This window comes from Anabas testudineus, chromosome 21 (genome assembly GCF_900324465.2).
Source record: "Anabas testudineus chromosome 21, fAnaTes1.2, whole genome shotgun sequence".
Lineage (NCBI taxonomy): Eukaryota > Metazoa > Chordata > Actinopteri > Anabantiformes > Anabantidae > Anabas > Anabas testudineus.
Genome location: NC_046629.1, coordinates 8,708,474 through 8,730,995, shown reverse-complemented (window position 1 = coordinate 8,730,995; position 22,522 = coordinate 8,708,474). Strand labels below are relative to the sequence as shown.

The following is a 22,522-nucleotide window of genomic DNA, read 5'->3' as shown; positions in this document are numbered from 1 at the left end:
TGAGCAAATATTGACATCAGTGAGCGTTATAGGCTTAGTCTAAAGTTGACCTTTAACCCCAAATTCATCCTATGGGATTTGTCCAGTTTTAAAAGGAAAATCTGCCTATTCTTATCTTTAAGTCGCTGTCTTACGTATCTGCAATGAAGGGAAGGCTAATGGAAGTGATGGGAACTCAACAGCGAAGTGAGCAGACAGCGGCAGAAAAGAAGCTTTGCAAGTATGTGTTCATAATCCAGTGCTGGACAAGTCGGCATTTTCATCTTACAGACTGGGTGTAAAATTCAGGAACTCGCAGGTCACAGGCTGAATGACCATCATTGGAAAAGATGTTGAGATTAAGTCACCACAAATGTCAACGTCATGGTGGTGCAGGGGATCATCTGTCAGCAGGACTCGTCCGAGAATCCTCTTCACACAGTTTCTGCTAACAAACTGTGGTGATTTAGGTACAAACATGTCAGTTTAGAGAGAAAAGTATCTTTGCTGGAACTGCTAACAAGTTCTAGATACTTAAAGCATAACAAGAAACCTGAAGAAAACCTGTAAAAGTTTGCATCACTGAATCACAATCATAGGTGTAGTTTATCTAAACATCTTGTCATTTTAAGTGTATAGCAGAAGGTGGAAGTGTGCAATTTGATTAGCATAATGTTATTGCTCATTGCATCTGGCAATGTTTATGGTGCGAGAGTTGACTGAACTTTGACCCTGTGAGGACCGAACAGTGCCGCATCTGCTAACCTGAGATCACAGAGAGCTAATGTTGCAGCCAAGTAAGCCTGCATGTGCAGTGCCTTCACTTCTGCCAATTCACTTACAGTATGTCTGCATAGCTACATGAGAAGCATTCCTCTGCTTCTGATATCACCATTTAAAGAGTGTATTACTAAAATTATGTGCAGACTGTGGAAAGGGCTCAAAATTAAAGTTTTGGTTATGTATATATATATATACATATATATATATATATATATATATACTATGTCCGGTAAATGGCTGCAGTATGCTGCCATACAGAATGGGAGGGAATGGGATTACTCAGTCAGACTGAGAAGGGATCTGAAACACAGACAGTAAATACACTTAAGCTGAACATGTAACCCTCTGAACAGATTATATTGGCAGCCACTGTACCGCACAGATATTGTCAAATGAAGCCTTTTGGCTAATGAAAATAAAAATTGGCTCCAGTGGCCAAAAAGAGAATTAAGGGGGATATCAAGAAACTGAATAGAAGCCAAAGAAAACATCCAATAGAGAAAAAATTAATCAACCCAGTGATTTACAACAAAGACCTTAAGACATGTTTGGTTACCAACTTGTAATCCTCATCATGTAAAAAAAAAAAAAAAAACAAGGAAGAAGAGGTCATAAGTCACATCTACACCCAAGTACTGGCCAGTTGGAAATCAACGTGCGAGACAGTGTCCAACACTTGCTTGATCCAACAAACGATCTGTGGACAGATATTCTGAAAAATCTGAAGAAACAACCAAATAATAATTAGGCCTAGAAATTTTAATACACTATTGAAACCAAACAGATTTTGGAATCAGCTCTTGTACATTCATCCAAAACAAGGTCTATAAAAACACACACACACGCACTGAGGATGGAAAAGTGTTAAAAGAGACAAACATCTGAACTATCAAAACAGACCCTGTTAAAAACAATGTAGGCAGCAGTAGTGATGGATTTTTGGACTATGACTCTTCTGTCATTCTGTCTTCATTAAGCATGTTTTACCTTCAAGAGCATATTGGTCCACATGCCAGAATGATAAGTGCCCCCCTGAACTTTTGCATTTTTATTCATGCCTTCATAATAATTTATTAAGGACTCAGAAGATTTATTAGTTTTATTAGTGCAAACTAACAATGTCCAGTTGGCAACACTGATTATTTGCATTTTTTTGGAAATTCTAGTAGATATTAGAAACCATTGCTGTGTCCCAATGTTATTTTAAGGTCTATGATGATGGGGGGGGGTTGTCAGACAAAGAGAGTCATGGATACACAGAGGCAAACACAGTTCAGCTTTGATGAAAATAGGTGGTGACACAGCGCATTGTTTGGGAAGCTGACAGAATAACTGTGAGTGAGGCACTGAGTGACTGAATTTATTTTCTCCTCCTTGAACGATGGATAAAAGACTAAAAGAGTTTTTCATTCAGGGACAGCTTCCAGTTTGAGAGTTAAACAGTGTAACTTTTAAAAATCAAATGTATAAAATCGAATTACTTTTAAACCATGTTTGTGTTTTAGGAACTCGTTATCTAGAAGCTTATGAAGTTATTATATTATTATATTATGAAGGTGTAATGACCCAAAAGAAGATTGAATCTAAACACATGACTGAGACTGAAACATGATGCAATAAATGCCAGAGAAGCAATTGCACTGTTGCACTTTGGTGTAATGTCCTATCATTCTACACAGAAAAGTACATTATTCCTTTCATACGAGAACTTGCAGCCTAAAAACATCCAGTAAAAGGTCTAGAGGTGTACAAACATTTGCATGTCATGATTCACTTTGTCATTCTGGCTGAATTAAGAGCTACTTGTTTATTTTAACTTAACCAACACCTTCATGTTTACTCACAGGATCCACAGATGGTCAAAGATGTACAGATGTTGTTCAAGTTAATGCATAAAACTGTAACAAAATCTAATTTTAAGAATATTTTCAGTTCACAATGTCCGTTGCTCAGTATGAGCAAAAATAATGGCTGCAGGAATATGATGAACCGAGCAGCAGATCTTCTGTCTCTATCCGTTACTTTCCAGGTTTTGATGTCTGTAAAGGTTAAGAACCAGATCTCTGATTTCATCACGTTTCCTCCGCACCTTCTGCCGCGGGAACCATCGTTCTAAATGTAGAGGAAGGTCAAAGTGCACGACAGGGTCCTGAGTGGAGAACAAGAAACAGAAGCAATTACCCAACAATGTGTACATGCTTTAAAAACATTTGGATACTGAGTGTTAATCAAGCAAACGAATACCTTCAAAAAACTCTCGACATATTGCAGCAGATAGAGGCCGCAGTCGCTGCTGTTGTCCTGAAGGGGAACTTGGCAGTGTGTGCTTTTCATCTGATCAGGACCAAAGTCCCTCGATGAACCACGACGGGCCTCCCACTCTGACTGCAAGTACCTGAGAGACAAATATGTATCACCTCGAATCCTTTAATGAAGACACACACAGAGCTGTAGACAGATGTATAAAAAGGGCCATACTCACTCCCGTAAGAGTTTGAAGACTCGCTCATGAAGAGAAAGTTTGAGCGAATCCATGATGAGAATACACGGTCTGCAGAAAAGAGAGGCACATCTGTCAATTTGTGTCAATGAGGCAGCAGAATAGTCCAACTCTGTGTATGTGCACACTCACCTCTTACAAACAGCCATTTTCTGGCAGGTCAGCTCTGTGCAGTTCTAAAAAAAAGAAAAGAAAAGACTGAGCAGATTTGAAAAAACTAATAAAAACACAGTTCTGTAAATTTTTCTGTTAAATTAAAAAAAAAACATCATCCATAAAAAATTTAAAATAGTATTATTTCTTACCACTGGACCAGGTGGTGGGTCTTTGGTGGATTCTTCTTGAGAATTTTCTAAAACATGAAAACAACACACTTTGTCACAGCGTTACCATCACTGCTACAATCACAAAGTGATTATTGTTCATTAAAACATGATTTTGCAGCTTTTAGCCAAACCCACCTGTCTCTGTGTCCACGCTGTCACTGTGGTTTAATGTAAGCCGTGTCTCTGCGATAACATTTGGGCTTTTAGATCCATGGGCCTCGTCTTGGTCCTGTACTTCCCCTGTCCAACTTAGTGGTCCAGTCCAAGCTTCAATTTTTGGCTCCTCCAGTCCAGGAAAGCAAATGACAACTAAATACCAGTGAGCCCTAAACAGACAAAAGAGCAAGATCATATGTAACGTGATAATCGAAGAACAACATCTGCACACTTGTTCATGTATTAAACTCACTCCTGATTGACAGGCACAAACAGGAAATCCTTTTCGAAGATGTCAACGTGGCGCGTCCAAGTCTTCACCCGCTGGTGTCGCCTCTGTCTCTGACAGCTGTGCACAAAATAACACACAAGCTGTAACATACCAGTACACACAAGTGTACATTAGAGCCAGGCTGTTGCTCCTTAGGTTTTTAAGTATACTACCTGATAACATGTTTAACTTTAATTTATTGTGATCACTGTGTTGATTCTAATTGTATATACTGTTTTAGTATATCAACAAAAATCTCAACATACATGTGTGTTGTACCGTATGACAGTAACAGTAATGGAAACAATATCATGTCATGAGAAAATAAAATAAAATAAAATACAATTTCTGCACAAGACATTAGCGAGCAGGGGCTACTTCAGTCCCTACTTCAGTTGGGTTGGTGATACATAAAAGCAAAAAATGGAACACCGTTCCCTCGAGGTACATACCACTATATACTAAACTTGCCAGCACTACTTACGAGTCACTGGTAGTTCCTTCACTGGCGTTGTCTCTTCGTGTTAGCTGCTTGTAGAAAAAGCTGCTGAATATGTGGGAGCGCTCAGCCACATCAGCTGAGGCATTCTGGAGGAGGTATCTATGTCAAAAACACATCAACACAGTGAATCTTTTTTCCATAAACACGTGAGGAGCCAAAGCAAATCTGATTTTCTTTTTTATGTGTGTTACTCACTTAAGGTAAAAATCAATGATAACATCATTGAGGAATTGGCCACTGTCGAGACACTGCAGGTCCTCCATCGTTACAGTTATTCCTCCTTTTAGTGGCGGAGGAGGAAACTGGATCAACCTAAATGGAGGAAAAAGAAAGACGAAAGCTTAGAAATTACCACAGACAACAGATTATACAGGAAGAATTACAGGTAGCTAGCAGCACATGACAGCATAGATTAAAAGAGGTAACGTATTTATATCCATATCCATTCATTCAGTTTAATTTCTATACTCACCCACTGAAATAAAAACTTTGATTGGTGCATCAATACGTTTTTATTTCATTCTTGTTTCTAGCAAACATTCTCATTTCAGCTACATTCACATTACAGGCTTTACGGCTCAACTCAGATCTCTTAGTCCAATCCAGTTGGACTGAAAAAGTTCTAATAATCCGATCAAACAAACAAAAAAATTCTTGTATAGCTTTTGAAGCCAGATGTCAATTACTAAATGGGTTAATATACAATAAGTCACTTGCCTGTGGGCCAGACCCTGATGTTTATACCTAATCCAGTTGGAAGCTGGTTTACACACGGACACAGAGTAGGATCCTTTACTTCTGCGATGGCACAGTGTGTATAGATTGGTGGGTTCCTCTTTTTTCTTCTGTGAGAGCAAAATATACATTGTTAGAACATACCACACAAACCAGTGGTTCCCAACCAGAGGCAAAGAGACAAGGAGACACAAGGGTTGAAAGATGATTAACCACCTACCTCCGACGGATGTTCGAGCTCTTGCTCTTTCTGATCTTCGTCTGGATTGACTTGTGTCCATGTGTCTTCCACTGGTGCAGTCTCCAGTTCTAATACTGTCTCTTTATGTGGTTCAATTTCAAGTATGACGTTTGCAGTGGTGTTTTTGTCAGAATGTGTAACATCCTGGTCTGTTTTAAGTCCGGGGTCAGTTGTCTCCAGGCCCAGCAGCGACAACAGGTTAGAGTCCAGTCCAGTTTTTCTAATCAAATCTATGCTCTCATCCAGAGACAGAACAGGAGTTTGAATGTTTTCCCAAGCACTAATTGTATGTGAACCATGGTTTGCCATGGACTGTTCATGTGTCAGGCTCTTGAGACAGTCAATGTCCAGGAGAGAGCGCAATAAAGCCCCCTCCATTCCCTCCAGAGGATGCCTCAGACTCAGCAGGATGAAGGGGCTTGCCTGGCCTATTAGAATAAAATTTTAATAAGAGTCACAACACTAACATGCAAGTACTGAAGATGTATTAATACTATGAACGTCCCAGCAATCTCACCAGTGTTCGTAGATCCATCTTGTCTGACATACAGCTTACGGAGGTCCCGCTGTAGAGCAGCTGCAGCAGTTTCTGACACACAAAGCAAAAGGACAGCAGCAGGAGAAGGATCCTTGTCACCACCAAGGAGAAGCTGCTGAGCCTCCATTTCATCCTGCTCCCAAACACTGTAGCGCCTCAGCTCCTCACGCCCAAAGGTTAATATATCCTCCACATGTTCACTAGTATCTGGGAATAAGAGAAAATCTGGTTTGTGCACATTTAAAATAATGCATATCACAACAATCACAACTGGGAAATATCTAGTTATCTCTGGCATGACGGTAAAAGCATTTAGTCAACAACGACTGAGCTGCTACAGTTTTTCTTTCCATGCATTTATAGCACAGTACCATCAGCTCTTGATATACATGTCCTTATTTTATTGTAATGAAAATATATTTTAGATCTAAAAAAATAATAATTTAATAAACATGTTATAGCAATCTAACATTTTTTACCAGATATTCCAGTGGGGACCAAAATGGTGGAGCGACCAACCAACTAAGATCTATTTTAAAAGCAAAGCTAAATATATAAATATGTGTTTTGCAAACAAAGATGCTGGTGGAGCCTGGCTGACTAGTAAATTTGTAATAGGCTAGGCTAAAGGCTTTCAACTTTCAACGCTCAAACAATCGCACCTTAGCATAATTTTTTTTACACACAAATGAAATCTCATAAAGTAACCACCTTAGTTCCCTGAAGGGGAGATTTCACAGACTCAGAGGTCAAGTACAACAGGGCCTGAGGGTCTAATCCATGAACACACACACACACACACACACACACACACACACACACACACACACACACACACACACACACACACACACACACACACACACACACACACACACTTTACTATCTGAAATAGATCACTAAGCTGAAGAGGATGCTGCGCAGACAGCATGAGCAGAACAAGATGAGATGAGTTTCTTTGAGGTCAGTTACTACAACTAAGACCAAAGTTCAGATGCAGGCCACAACCTCTCTAGAAAAGATGATTACAATTCCATGTTCTTGACACTTAAATATGTTTTTAAAAAACACTACTTTCAGCATTACCTTTCAGTGGGATGATGATTTTATTGCCTGCCATCTGTGGAAGGAGCAAAAAATATTAAACTTAATTTCCTGAAATTAATATGAAGACTGAATGCTATAATGTATTAAAACATACATGTTTGTAATTATATTCATTACCATCATTTCACCATTTGCCTCCCCTTGGTAACCTCCACAGTGCAGGGTGGTGAAGGCTATGCTCATGCAAGGGTAGTCTGTACTGGGGGTGGGAGGAAGTGCCCCAGAACCAGGAAGATCGTCTACAACTACACGCAGCACCTGCAACAACACACGTCATTTGACATAATATTGTCTAATTGATCAAGTCTCATATGATAATATTTTTTAATCTACTAATACATAAAAATACAGTTTGAAAATCATAAATTTGGCCCCATCTGGTGGCAAAACTAAGAATAACACCACAGGAAAGGTAGCTTGTTGTCAAAACATCCCATATTAACCACCAAACTCTCTTAAATATCTTGCTATGTGAACAAAACTAAATGACAAAAAAAGTCGTTTCCATAATGACGAGATAAAAGGAAGGTTGAACAAAGTAATGCAGGAAAGTGAATGATGAAATTTTTCTTGGGATGTTTTCTTGTCAAGTAATACAAAGTTTTCCTTTGAATGTATTCTAAGATACTTCTGTCGCAAAGTACAATATTCTCATTGGTTTCATTCAATTAGCGGGTGATAAGCAGCACCCCCTGGGGTAAAGTAAAACCTTAGTCCCCTGCATGATGTCTCTAAAATACACTTTGTGATGTCATCTTAATCTGGGCATTAACTCAGCTCAATTTAGAAACCTGGACAAGACTGTGCAATGTAAAAAGAATCAGAATTACAGTCGTTAGCATTATAGATTGAAGATAAAATTAAATCCTGGGTCAGACTTTGAAAGTGAGCACTTTATAAAACATGTATGTGTTGTACTGAAGAGGTGTGGATCAAATATGGGGCATGGACACATTCTACTAACCTGCATGTTGTGTATGTCAGTAGCTTCTTTATGGTTGGTCACGGCTTCTGAGTGGACCGCTGGGCTGCGGTCCTGAGCAACGTCACCGCTCTCCTCATCATCACTGGACAGAACAACTGAAATACACATGAAGAAAACATCAATGTGTTTCTTACTGTACTTACCTAATTAGGCTAAAAGACAAATTAGGTTTTTAGCACATTCATGCCCTTATTTGACACCACCTGAGGCAGGTGTAATGGGCTTTGATGCAGAGCAAGGGCAGTAGTAATCCTAGAAAAGACACGTGGATAGACTAAGCAAGGAAAACAAATTGAATATTAAGAGGCAGGATACATCCAGGCACACTGTAAATACAAAAGGTTTAAGCAAAAATACTAAATGTTGTTTAAACTATATTAGTTGACAAACTATATTAGTTTAATTTAACTCTTTGTTTATAATTGCAATATACACTCATCAACCAATACTTTAACACCACCTGGTGGTACAGTAACATATATACTATATTTGTACTGGAGTAGTGGAGTATAGTGGAGTGCCTTAGGCTTCAAGATTCAGAAGCTGCTTGTGCTGCTTTTGTTTCCTCATAGACAGAATTAAGTTTCTGGCTTCACTTCTTCACTCACTTGGTTCAGAGGGGCTGGTTGGAGTTGTGGTATCCTGGTTATGTGATAACCTTCGACTGGGAGTGCTAATAACATCTCCAGCCTCCAAACTCGAGCTGATGAGCGGTACAAGAACCTCTGTTTTATCATCTCCTCCCACAGTGAACTGTACAATGCTTCGGCCCAGGTCCTCTAAGTCTCCATCTTCTCCACTTTCTAACAGACAAACACGTACAGGGGTTGCTCCTCCATCTCTTCCATTTTCTCCAGTGAGACGAAGCACACTCTCACGGTGGCGTTTGGGGCTTCCTGTTCCATTGCACTGGGACCCCGACTCTGAATCCCTTCTTTTCCTTTTCTGTTGAGAAGCAAAGAACACAGTGTTGTTTTTGTGAGTTCTTAAACCACTCTCAGTGATACAGCACAGAATGCAGAGTCATTCTCTAATTTAGTCTTGTCTCTGACATGTATAAGACTCACTATGGTGTGTTGTACTTCTTTTTCTGGATCAGTGCACCTGTCCGTGATGCTCCTTGGTGACATCTCATCACAGCCTCTTGTATCTTCGGCAGGCTTCCAGGTCACTGATAACCCACAATCTGTAAGTCACAAAGAAACAACGATTAACATCAGACATCTACAGTTTTAAAGGTCATGTTGGGGGCTGAAGCCTAACCTGCATGTTTCCAGACTGTGGGAGTCACTGTCTTGCACATGAGACAACACACCCCCATCAATGCAACTCAAGCTGTTTTCACGTAGGAAAACATCTATGTGAATGCAGCCTGACTCAGCAGCATCACATCAATAACTGTAGCTCTCATTTCTTCAAGTGTTTACCCACCTACAACAGTGAATTTGTCTGCTCCTTTGACCTTGCCTATTGTAATTTCCTCAATATCTTCCTTGTCGTCTTCATCATCAGCAGTTTTTAACCTTCTCCTGAGTCTGTTCCTAAAGACATAAGAAAAATAACATGTTGTCATTATGCTGCATCAATAGGAAGGATGCTCGTTTGTCCCCCTTTTTCTAGTCTTTTGCTGAAAGCTTGCGACAAACATGAAGTAAAAAAAAAAACTACAATCTTATAACCTTTGTACTGAAATGGGCAAAACAAAAAATTATGGGGAGGAAAGGAAGTACAGAGTTTGTGTAAGATCCTGAATCAAGATGTGAGACATCCAGATGGTAAAGTTTGCAGAAAGAACTGAGGTTGAGTGAATGCTAACCCAAATGAAGCAGAGGCCTTAATCTGTCATTACATCCAAATTATATTCACAAAATAACTCTCACTCTTGGTGTATGTTATCTTTTTAAACTAAATGGCTGGTTGCTATAGCCTTATGTTTAGCTATGTTTAGCTAGTCTTATTTTTTAGCTAGTATTAGCAGCAAAACATTTCCAAAAACATGCAACTATTCCTTCAACAGGGTCTACGTACCGTGGGGAAGGTGAGGAGGTGGTCATCTGGTCGCGTTTGGGGGTGACACTATTGTTCGTGTCTTTTCTGGCTTCTCGGGGACTGGACTTCATCTCTCTGCAGATAAGGGTTTCCTCTCTGCTCCGACCACTCTGTCTCTGTGTACTTGCCACTTTTCCTGTATTTCCTAGGGTACAACTCTGTTTAATCCTCTGCATGTAAGTCCTGCCCTGCTCTGTCTTTAGGACATCTTGCAGGATCAGACAGGGCTTCCTCCTACAGGGTGAAACAGAGAGGGGATTATTCTCAACCTTCCTAGAGCAGCGTCTTCTCATGACTAACAGAATGGCCCATCAAGGTATTCTCACTTATGGCTCATCCACCATTGAAGGTCAGGTTTTATACCCAAAAGGGAGGGACTGACTGGTGTAGATAAGCCATATGTACAGTCATGATAAGACTGGCCTTGAGTCATGTTCTTATGAGCAATGTTTCCTTTGAGCAGAGCTTAAGAACCAAAGGCCCTGTTAATACTGTATTAATAGTGTACATATTAGTGCGGAAGATACAATCTTTCACGATTTTCAGGTAACAATAGTGGCTTCTGTACCATCAGTGAAGACAGCACGGCACAGCAAGAATTGAAATTTCATGGTTTTCTGCATTTATTTGTCATAAAATATGATCTGATCTTCATCTAAGTCAAGAGTATAACCAAATACAATGTCCCTAAAAAAAATTCTGACCTTTCATGTCTGTAACAACCATAAAAACCTCACAGTGCTAAAAAGGTATGTGAACTGTTAGAATAATGACCTAAAAAAAGCTTATTGGAGTAAGGTGTTAGCATAAATCAAGAAAATTAGTTTGGAGGTGTGGATTAGAGCTACTTTGACTGACAAAAAAACACCCTAACTTTTCTGAAGTCCCTCTGCACAAGAAGAATACACTTATGTGAGCCATGCCTTGCCAAAAGTAGCTTTCAGGGGATCTATGATCAAGAATTCTTGATATACAAAAAGCTGGAAAGGGTTACAAAGTGATGTCAATGAGCTTACAGTACGTAAAACATTAAACAAGCACAGTGTCTATGGCAGGATACCATGAAGGAAGCTGCTGCTTACTAAAAAGAACATTGCTGCACACCTGAAGTTTGCCAAAGAACACACTGACACTCCACAGCAGTATTGGCAAAATGTTTTGTGGACTGATTGGCATAAAAGGGCACTGCATATCATCATGAAAACACCTTTGCAATAGTAGTAAGTAGTATGGTGGAGGAAACTTCATGATTTGGGCCTGCTTTGCTGCATCAGGGCCTTTGTCAGTCACAGCACACTCATGGACACAGTGATCGCAGTTCTAAAAAAAAACCTGTGTTTTTAATAGTTTCTATGTTTACACGTCTTATTTTAGGCATTTTGTTGTGTTACATACAACAAAGGTCCCCCTGTTGTTTTACCATTGAATGGGCTATTTTGTCACTTCAGTGTTGTTTGTTTAAGCTATATGTACACTGGGAATTATTTATTAAGAATGTTTTTGCATTGAAGTATATTCACTGTTTAGATGTGAATTTGCTTCTAAAAAAAGTCCCATTTATGTTAAAGCACTAGGAAAAAATAGCTGTAATTTCTCTCTACTACATGTTTATATTAGCAAAATAGTTAAGCCAGGGAGAAGACATTGAAGGCAGCGTCACGGAAGGAAAAGTTTCAGTTTCAACAGACATGAGTGCTGCAAAGGGAACTACAAGGTTGTTGTTTTTTTAAGCGCATAGGAAGATGCAGAGGAGTGCAGGCCCAGCTCTTATTATTCAGGGAAAGTGCCCCATCTTGTGAAAGTTTTGGAAACTGCACTGAATTACAACAATAATGCTCAACCAAGTAATGTTTAGGACAGAACATAGTTGTCAGTTTTACCTGCCTGCAAAACAATGACCATATATTTCAGTCTTGAATTACCAGACTGATATAGTCCTGTAAATTAAACTATTTTGTCTGTGTATTTGTGTTAAAAAACAATAAAAAGGAAAAAGTGACACAAAACTCTTCTCTGCGCCTGCTTACCTGGCCATTTCCAATCTGAACATGGATGCATGATTGTGGTCCAACAGCATGGATCCATTTTTATGCTGTGTATCATTTTGTTTGAGTTTGCAACCTGCAATTGCTGTCCAGGAAACCTGTTGTAGGAAAGGGAATTCTGTATGAATAAGCAGCAAGTGTTAATATTTGTTTATTGGATAAGACAAAGATGTTGCAGTACCTGTCTTTCTGACTTCCCACATTCTGATGAAAAACATGTGATGGGGATTTTGAGTGGGTTTTCCATCTATAATTCACAGAGTGGTTAGTGAAACATAGTACATGTAACATCCAAAAGTTTGAGAAAGTGTTTCACAGATGTGCAACTAAAGCAAGCCAGTGGTAATACAATTATGATAATGATGGAAACTGATATGATAGATGGTGTTTTTTCACGCAAATGTGCCCAACTATGCCTAAATCCAGCTTCTCAGTTGCAAATAGTTTTTATGCTTTAATACATGTCAATCAAGACTTACAGCTAAGCTTTGAGAAACTGTAAAAAGCATTGTTCTATAATTTTAAAGAGCAAACAACAAAAAATAAACAATGAAAACCTTAGCAATTGCAGAATAGTAACAGCATGGATGCTTTGATTATGCAAACATATGCTGATTGCAGCTGCACATGCTCAAGTTGCAAGCTGCCCTGCTCTTGCTGTTACACTCAAAACTTGTTGAATTTAGATTTTTCTTTTTAAAGAGCAGTGATAAAAACAAATCTGTGTGTAAGCAGCCACAGAGTCAAGCTGTCAAACAATTCTAGATCACACAGAGCTCGTATTCAGCATAATTTATGACAGTTATAAAGCAAGCAACACTGCGGTATCTTGCTAGCATGAGAAGCAATTCAGAAGCAACATATGCCATGAAAACTACCAATATCAATATCAAAGCTATGAGCCACATATACCAAGCGTTCATGGTCCGCAGTAAAGGGAATGGTTAAGGCTCTTCTTCGTTCCATCATGGTGCACAATGGTAAGGCACAGCAAGATCACTGTAAGAAGCACAAATTTGTCTCTTTTATAACAAGTCAAACCCAGTATCATGAGATGAGGAACCAAAACTGTGACATGTGAAAAAAAATGCATTCTCTAAGTAACAAACAAAGGTGGATGTAGGAAGTAATTTCAACCAATCAAGAATTCAAATTAATAGTTAGCCGTCCAGCAAAATATTAGGGTTTGTGTCCAAAAATTATGTTTACTTGATCTGGAAATTGCTCTAAAATATAAAATGTCAAACAATGATGAAAAATGCTTGTGACATCTTCACATGTCTTGTTTTGCCTGGCTTAAACTGCAGCATATTCAGTTTATAACCATAAAAAATAGAAAATCACCTCATTTAAGTGAGACCTTTGCTGCCAACTCAGATGATTAGCTAATCTTCACTCAATAACACATTTCAGCTACAATTACAGCTTCTACAAAATATGAATACGGCTTTTAACAATCGTACAGGCATTGCTATATCTAATCTGAACTGAAGACTGTCTCTTGAATTCCTACAAACATATCCTTTGATGCTATCAGGTCGTACAATAGCTAAGACAATAAAACCAAACTCGGTTGGTTCATGTACAAGTTACAACTTACAGCTAACCAGAAGTTACCTTCTTCGCCAAATTAGCTAGCACAACAACACTGAATGTGTGTCTTTTGTTGCTGAAGCTGGTGTTTATGTATCACAGACAGCAGGTGTAACTGTTTCTGGATCACAACAAAGCACATGAATTAAAAACATTGCTATCTACACCCACCGAAGCCGTGTATTTGACATGAAAGTTGATTTTGGTCAAGCGCTTGGACACAACAGAAAGTAAAAACCCTGGTTAGCGGTCGCTAGCCGCCAGAGCTAGCCACGTTACTGCTACCCTGTCCAAGCTAAAAGTAGGAGCAATAAAGCTTACCCTCGGCCAGGGCTTCATTTGATATTAACACGGAGAAAATGAGGAAAATGCAAACAACTATTTTCCCGCAAACGCTTCCACCTGCACCTTACTACACATTTTGTTGTGTACGAGTCTGTTAGGAGGCGCTTCTGTATTTCCCAGTAACAGTGGTCGCCGGAAGTGCATCAGAAAATAACAACCAAGAAACACGAAGGCGTGACAGTTTGTTCCGGGTCATAAATCATTCATTCACGATTCAAGATTAAAAAAACGTTATTAATCATATTATTTCATATTAAGTTGAGATCCCCATAATGAATTTGCAGTTGGCCTTTGATACTTACATAATACAGTCTCTAAGCAGCTTCTCAGTTTGATTGCTGATCTAAAAACAGTGCAGAATCCTAAATATTTTATTTTCTCTTTTGTCTAATTTGACAATTTTACATTTTACTGTTGTATTATTGTACACCAATTAGGTTTAGACTAAACCTTTTATTTAAGTCAGCTTATTAAAAAAGGAAATGGATTTCATTTTAATGCCCCCTACCGTTATCACTGACATGGCTTAGTACAACATGTGTATAGAACTGGATCATCATCAATGCAATTAGTTACATCAAGTGTAAAAAAATCAAGACATGGAAAAAGTTTTCATTTGTTTTTGTTTGTTTCCTCATTTATTGGTACAGCAGCAGAAACATCAGGCTTACCCAGCCCCTAGACAGAGGTTGGTGAGTCAGCCTTCAAACACTGCAGTATATAAATATAGGTTTGTCTCACAGGGAGCATGTTGAATAGCTCAAACATATAATAACACAAGCAGACAGTTGTCTAAATAGTGTTAGATCACTATCAAACCAACATGCTCCATGTTATTTATAATGTTGTCTGTTACACATTGTTTCCCTGCTATGGTAAGTCTGTCTGCTGTGACAAAGGTCTAATAATGTCATGGACAGTGGTCACTGAATGCAGCATGGACACTGGAATTAAATAGTCACTGGAATAACTGCAATGCAAAATCACTTCCTAATGTGTGTGTTACTGACAAATTATAGTTTCCACTGAGTTGACCACAATCCCAGTGTCCAGCGTGATCCTTAACGTCATGAGCCGCATTTCTCCACAGCTGTCTCTGAGGAAGTCCCCATGGCTACTGCCCCGCTGACACCTTCATCAGGTTCTGATGCTATAGCAGCTGCTGGGGACTTTCCTTTAGACCCATGACCTGCTCTCCTTTCAGCTAAAAAGAAAATAGAAACCCAAGTGAGTCAGTGACATAATATGTTACTCCTCCACACACCTACACTTACTTATTTATGTCTAATGGCTCTGATAACATTATGGCTGGGTAGGTCAAGAACAGTGGTATCTAACCAGTTAAAACAATGTTGAATTTGGCAAACTAATGTTGTTAAAACTGTAAAAACCTTACCAATAGCACTACATGGTGTTTTAATGGGCTTTTCCTGTTGCTCTCCCTCAGCAATGGAGGCCCGGATCTTCCTTACCACATAGATGCTAGCTGAGATGGAAAACAAATATATGCAGCATATTATTATAATACAGTTTAGCATTTTTAATATTTTCATTAGTATTTAGAATAAGATATATTGTGAAAAAGTAGAAAAACACAAGTAAACCCTGGAGGGATCATGATGATCATTATTTGCTGATGGAGATAAAGTTGGTGCAAATGTTTCATGAATAAATCAAATTTAGTTTTACATGGTTGACATATTTGTAACCACTTCTAAAAACGCGTCGTCTTCCGTAATCAGAATGAGTTATTTAACACCGTATATCGTGATTGTTCTCAAGTCATTTCCAATACTGCATTCACCAAGTCGCCTGGTGTTGCTGTTTTCATAAAGCCTCATATGTGATAGTCCAACCTACCTTTGATGAGCAATCAAACCATTTTAATTTATAGATGAGATAATAAGCAGAAATACGCAGTTTTCTTTGCCTCTCGATATTTACACCCGACCTTGTATTTACTTCCGTGTCCAGTTGTTACAAAACCACAGTGAACGCATGCAGCAGGGGCGGGGCTTACTGCTCCCATCTGCTTTCTGATTGGCTCAGCTGTTGCATACGTCATAAACATGTGACATGTGCTGTTTCCTTTCTTGTCCACTATCCAGGGGAAGACACTTTGCTTTGCTTACAAAATAACATGTGTACAAAAAAGAAGCCTCTGTGTGTGGGTGTAATAATTTATTATCGGGCATTTTATTGCGATTTACAGAGCTTCATTTTTCCATATTTAATCTAACCATCTAACTTTATGATCAACTATTTATGCAACCTAATCTGTCGTTCTCAATTGCTGCAGAAGCAGAACTAACCTGGAATAAACACTGCACAAATCTTTTCACAATAACAGTACAGCAGTTTTTCATACATTTGTATATTCAATATATACACATAGATTTAATTTAACTTTAAAACTGTTTCACACATCAAGACAAGCACAAATTCAAACAGAAACCAGACAAATCTCTTCCTTTCATAACCTTACAATAGTTTTTTTACAATAAAAATACACTTGCAATAATCACCAGGGGGAAAAAAGAAGAAAACATAGGGAGGGGTTAGAGTTATAAGGAATGATGTGAGCTGTGAGGTTGAAGGGAGGAAGTCTGTATTTCTTTCAGTGTATACTATAGTGGAAAAGTACCTCTAACCGCAAAATGAAAAGTCAAGTACTGTGACTTGATTATTTCTCCGTCATCATGCAGTGTAGTGATTCAGTATTAAGCTCTTCCTCCCATCAAGCTGTCACAGTTTTGTTTTTTTCACTAAACACAACCTCACACAAAACACAAATATTCACGAGATAGATCCAACAGGACAGCTGGAGTGTTGATGGCCAGGACTTAATCCATCCTGATCTTCTGATTTGTCATCCTGTAGATGATGCTGTCATATCCCGGGTCCATGTTCCACAGGTTGTAAGAAATGACAATGACAGCTATGGCCAGACTGATCATCAGCCACAACACAATGTTGAAAACCACAGCATAGTTGAAGTTGTACTTGTAGGCCAGGTTATATGGGCTGCCCGGGTTACTCTACAAAAAAAACAAAACAAACACACATTAATCAGTACTAGAAAGGCCAATCATCGGATTACAGTTAGCCTAGACTAAATAACAGTAGTACATGCTCCACTTTCTACATTCTCTACATTGAGGATACAATTATACATCCATATATAACAAATAAAAAAAAATCACCTTATTAAAGGAGAATTTATTGCAGGACTGTATTATACCGCATTAGCATTACCTACATGGACCTAATAAACTGGCCGCTGTCCCAATATGACCAGAGTCTGCACAGAGGGTTTTGTTGTATAGTCTGAAAGGTAGGGTCTGATTTTTATTTATGTGGAAAAGGGCAAATCTGCATGCCCTGGAGACAGAGGAGATGTGGTCTAATGATCACCAGGTTTCTGGCAGACTTAGTTGTAACAATCACTGTGGACCCAATATTGTTCTATAGTGTTTTATTGAAGGTCTGGTTGGGAAGACGAGAGCATTTGGAGAGGTTGGGTTGAAGATGCCTCTCTCTCATGCAGGCAGCAAAGTCAGTGAGGCATGCAGAGATGAGCAGTGAGACAGTGAAGTCATCCAGCGGAAATGACAGGAAGAGCACTGTCAGAGCACAGCACTGATAGGAAAAACCACGTGACTTGTTGACGGAACCTAGATATGTTTTATAGTATCTCAGAAGCCTAATGTGTGTTTATATTTTTAAGGAAGAACATATCAGCTGTGGTTTTATGTGAGCTATTCTCTTTACCACAGTGAGCAAAACCTGCCTTTAGGTCAACCTCCACATGCTGCTATCACGCTGTAAACTGAACAACTGTACACATTAGTTAAACTGGTTTACAAGCATGTCTGCCGGCGACTTACAATCTGTACTGACTGCAGGATTGAACGGGACTTCCTGGTCAAAGGAGCCTCAAATGTTTTCACCGTCACAACCTCCACCACAGCACTGTTGCCATAAAGACTATACACTTCCTCTCCAAACTGCAATGAAACGACATAATTCAAGAGTAAAACAAAGGTTGATGTAATGATTGAGGGGATTCTGTTAATAAGATTAAGATCATCTTCTCACCTTCTGCAGGGCAGAGGCCAGAATGGCAGTGGCATCATGGTACTGAGGGGAGTCTTGGCCATAGAGCCGGCTCAGCTCCTCCAGGCCAGACAGCTCCAAGGAGTACAGATCAGGAGAGTGGTCCTTAGCTAAATGTCTGTGTCTCTGCAACTAAAAGAAGACACAAAAATCGTGAATCAACCCTGATTCACTCCTCATTTTCAGAAGGAAGAAAAACAGTTTGAGCCGGCTGAACTTACCAGAGCTGTGATATCATGCAGTACTTGGACCTCAGACAAGAAGAGCAAATCAGCCTAAGAAGAAAAACAGTCGTGGTAAGACTTCAGGACATTGTGGTGCAATCAGTTCATGAAAAGAATTGTACTGCATATATATTAAAAACAGCTATTGTGTGATTTTATTGTCAGAATTTTGTCTTAAAAACCAGTTCTGGTAGCCAGTAAGGTCATAGCAAACATTTGCTCTACTAATATAAGCTAAGTTAAGCAAATATAAAACTAATTTGTAAAAACTGACCTCTGCATTTCTGCTGAGAGAGTTGAGGGGCAGGGAGGCCAGCACAGAGCCATCCTGGGACAGACGGGCACGAATCTGCTGCAAGGTGACTGGTAGGTCCTCAAACACGGCATTGGCTTTACCAAGCATATACAGCCTCTGAGAGAGACAATGGACAGATAATAAACACATGAGAACCACACAACTTAAGAGAAAGTATGCCCTGTTTATTCTCAGTATACTTTCATTACCTCCTCACTGGGGGCTAGCTGCAGCACTACAGGTGTGTCTTCAGCAAACAGAGAGTGAACCGTCTCTGCAACACTATCCAAGGTGAAAGGTACCGGCTGCAAGAAAGAAGTTGACCCACTGAAGAACTAAGACAACTCATTTAAATTACATTCCAGTCTTAAGAATTTTTACACTGAACTATATGTTTGATGAAACATATGACTCACATTTTCCAAAGGGTAGGAGGCAATGCTCTGAGGGAGACTCAGGCTATCAACTCCTCTTACCACCACCAGCACGTTAGCCCGGGGACGCTGGAACAATGGACCAGCCTTAAGGCCTTGCCAGGACAGATCCTGCATAAACAAACACACACTGTGAAGACTTGGCTAGGACAGTATCAACATTAGCTCCCGGCCATCACAAAAAGTACGGTTTTTTTTTTTACAGTAATGAAGCACCTCTTGAACAGAAAAGCCCATAGTTAAAGCAACCAGATCAGGGATCTTCTCTCCAGAGACAGGCCAGTCTCCTTTCTGGAAGGAAACAAACTCTGGAGCTTGCAGTACTGTCAAGCTGTCCCCATGGACACCTGTGGGAAAATGAAAGGCCTGTCAAAGCAAATGCAAACTATGGAAATTGGATATTTTTACAGAGTACTATTAGTATAATATGTTGGTAGATTTTCATTGATTATCTGTACAGTGTTTGGACTCATTACCTTACCTATTCATTGCCTGGTGCACTATATACTTTGATGTGTTCATTAGTTTTAATATTTGATTTCTGAAATGAAATAGATTTACTATATAGTGAACTTGGTTCCTACAAATTAATCAGATAACCTCAAAAAGCAGAAGCACCAATGTTAAAAAGTGGAATACCACTGGCAAGATTTCCATGATTCATTATTTCTTAGTGGTTTGTCAAACCACTGATGCATATGTACGTGGAGTGAAATAGTGTGGACAGCAGTTTCGAGTTGTATCTTCTTTTAGGGAATGGTATAAAACAAGTGCCATAACACTAGGGAGTGTGTTCAATAAAAACAGTAAAGTGTACAACTGAACTTGATTTCATATACATTTCCTAGTGTGGCAATTACACAAGGACTTAATAAGACATCACAGAAAATCTTTATTAGATGTAATTCCATCAATATTTAGTTACAGCATAACAGCTGTACTGGTTTTCACCTTTATTACCTTAAACATGACAGCAATTACATAAATGACTCAACTGGAACCCCTTATATTCTAATGCATTAAAATTAATACAGCTTCACTTGTTACACCATTTCAAAATCATTCATTGAAATACCCACTAATAATAAAGCTCCACACCACATCTTTTGCAATCAGGGAGAGTCTCAACAACCGTATCACTTCTGTTAGTGCAGTCGTGTAATGAATTCTCACTTCACTCTGTTGTACAGATTGGAAAATCCTCTGATATAATATGTGTTTGACCATATTTGATGACTGTGGGCGAATTTGAGTGAACTCTTATCATGTGCATTAGTACTCTATTATTGTATTTGTTCTCAAGTTTCCATTGCAAAGGATACCTTGATCTCATTTAGATTTCCTCAATAAATAAAGCTTGACTAGCTGTAGGTTACAGGAAATGCCCGCACCAGCTTTCTCATGGGCCTGACTGGACCTTCACGGATCAGAGTAAAGAAAACCCACTAGCATCACAGCCGTGTGTGTATGGGGGCACAAACTCGTGACAGAGAGCTGATCATGAAGAGGAACTACCCGTTTAGAGCTTGTCACATGACCGCACAGTCTTCTGTAATTTAATAACCACTTGCAATGAAACATGTAAGTGTAACCCTCCCTTCAACTTTGTATCATCCCTTTGAATTTGTTAATCTTTACGAACAGATCCACGAAGCTAGCTTTTGCTGTATGCTAATAAGCTAAGGCAATGCTAACAGCAGGGTAGCATTGCTGTCATTGTTAACCCGCTTTTAAATGGCTACTTATTTAGATAGTTCGAGATCTACTATTGCTAAAATAAAATAAATATGTTTTACATTCTCTAATTTACGTCGATGAGACGGTTTCAGCCCAAATCCAGGAATTAAATACCGAGCTAACAGGCGATGCTAACGGTGTTAGCGTCCAGGTTACCAAGCTGTCATCTGTTAATACGGTGGATATGTGGCGATATTACGCTAGATTTCCTCCCAAAATGTTTATCAAGTATATCTGTTAGATTGCTTACCGGCTGTGAAAAGCATGCAGAGGACAAACGCTACGGAAAACAGAGCCTCCATCCTTCGGCAACTTGTCAGCGGCATCTTTCTTCTTGCTCCAGCAGAGATCAGCTGACCTGACGTCACCACAGCGCAAAGGACGACGGGACAGTTTTTTCACAATCACCTTTAAAAACTACAAATTAAATTAATTCTCAGATTTTTATCATTTTCAACGATTATTTTACCTAATGTGATACTAATTTGACACTTATTTTTGAATTGTACTGTAGCAGTTTTAGAAAGTAGGTGCAGTTTTATGCAAACCTAACTATAAATAGATGCAAAGCAATTAAAATATATACAAAACAACATACACATCTGAATATGCAACATAACTGGCACAGAGAGATTAAAAAAACTACATTTAAACATAAAATACCTAAAAGGAGATGCTAAGTGACCACAAAGAGTTTCTTTCAACCTTAGCCCAAAAGTAGTGTGAAGTCTTTTACATGTCTATATTTTACATGTTTATAATCAGTCCATGTTGGGGCTGTAACTTTACACTCTTCCAAGCAATCCAGGCCATAATACAGTAGATTTAGCAGATATTATCCCCTACTGGTGGTTGACAAAAGATCTAAAAAAACAATCAGCAGCTTCAATCACTGAAAGCGTCTTAAGTAAAGTGAAAATCTTCTAGTTTTATTTTTTAATTAAGTAGAACTGAAACAATTAGACAATGAAACAACTGACATGAAATTCATTGGTGACTGTTGATAATAATTTTTCAATTCAATTCAATTTAATTCAATTCAATTTTACTTGTATAGCACCAAAAAATTATATAGAAAACCCGTCAACCTCATGACAGTAGAGAGAAAAGCAAAATACTAGACATTTTATGTTCCATTTCATGTTCCTCAATTTCCTACATTTACTTAAAATACTTTAGGTATTTTTTTCTGATACTGGTACCTTTAGTTTTTCTTGTAATGAACTATTTTTACCGATAGGATCTGAAAACATTCATTACTGTTCTACCCTTTTGTGGATTTTGTTCACTATGTGTGGTATATTGTTTGTTTATGCATTGACAGGTCAAAGTCAGTAATGTTGTCAGTTAACAAACCAGTTGCTGTGCACTGATTCATTGATTTACTGTACACAAATATCTGACTCGTGTGCCCTTCTGTATTTGCTTTCACACTTTATGTCATTTGTGTAGCATTATTTTATTCTCGTGTCCTGTTCAAATTCGCCACAGATTTATTTAAATAAATCTCATTCATCAGTTAATTCACAAAACCTATATCTGGAGAACTTCAATGGTGAAA

General features: G+C 38.8%; 2 protein-coding genes and 1 long non-coding RNA gene across 3 annotated transcripts; all 3 read right to left on the bottom strand.

The window, feature by feature from the left end:
• Window positions 1-1,500: 1,500 nt before the first annotated feature.
• senp7 (SUMO specific peptidase 7) lies at window positions 1,501-14,288 on the bottom strand. The gene is made up of 23 exons (XM_026376948.1): window positions 14,132-14,288; window positions 13,130-13,216; window positions 12,399-12,464; window positions 12,200-12,315; window positions 10,152-10,406; window positions 9,555-9,664; window positions 9,191-9,309; window positions 8,732-9,068; window positions 8,103-8,218; window positions 7,256-7,396; window positions 7,118-7,151; window positions 6,011-6,238; window positions 5,473-5,921; window positions 5,235-5,362; window positions 4,713-4,829; window positions 4,500-4,616; window positions 3,998-4,093; window positions 3,724-3,914; window positions 3,568-3,614; window positions 3,395-3,438; window positions 3,245-3,313; window positions 3,007-3,157; window positions 1,501-2,911 (listed from the first exon to the last, which is right to left on the bottom strand). The coding sequence occupies exons 2-23, from the start codon at window positions 13,184-13,186 to the stop codon at window positions 2,774-2,776; spliced, it is 3,126 nt and encodes a 1,041-aa protein (XP_026232733.1). The 5' UTR covers window positions 13,187-13,216; window positions 14,132-14,288; the 3' UTR covers window positions 1,501-2,773.
• Window positions 14,289-14,755: 467 nt separating this feature from the next.
• LOC113172781 lies at window positions 14,756-16,156 on the bottom strand. The gene is made up of 3 exons (XR_003299786.1): window positions 16,016-16,156; window positions 15,552-15,641; window positions 14,756-15,359 (listed from the first exon to the last, which is right to left on the bottom strand). It is a non-coding gene; the product is annotated as an uncharacterized LOC113172781 (long non-coding RNA).
• Window positions 16,157-16,319: 163 nt separating this feature from the next.
• Window positions 16,320-21,359, bottom strand: atp6ap2 (ATPase H+ transporting accessory protein 2). Its single transcript, XM_026377227.2, has 9 exons — window positions 21,212-21,359; window positions 19,441-19,571; window positions 19,207-19,335; window positions 19,000-19,095; window positions 18,770-18,907; window positions 18,493-18,546; window positions 18,254-18,403; window positions 18,043-18,162; window positions 16,320-17,193 (listed from the first exon to the last, which is right to left on the bottom strand). Exons 1-9 carry the CDS (start codon window positions 21,285-21,287, stop codon window positions 16,999-17,001), a joined length of 1,089 nt encoding a protein of 362 aa, XP_026233012.1. The 5' UTR covers window positions 21,288-21,359; the 3' UTR covers window positions 16,320-16,998.
• Window positions 21,360-22,522: the final 1,163 nt, after the last annotated feature.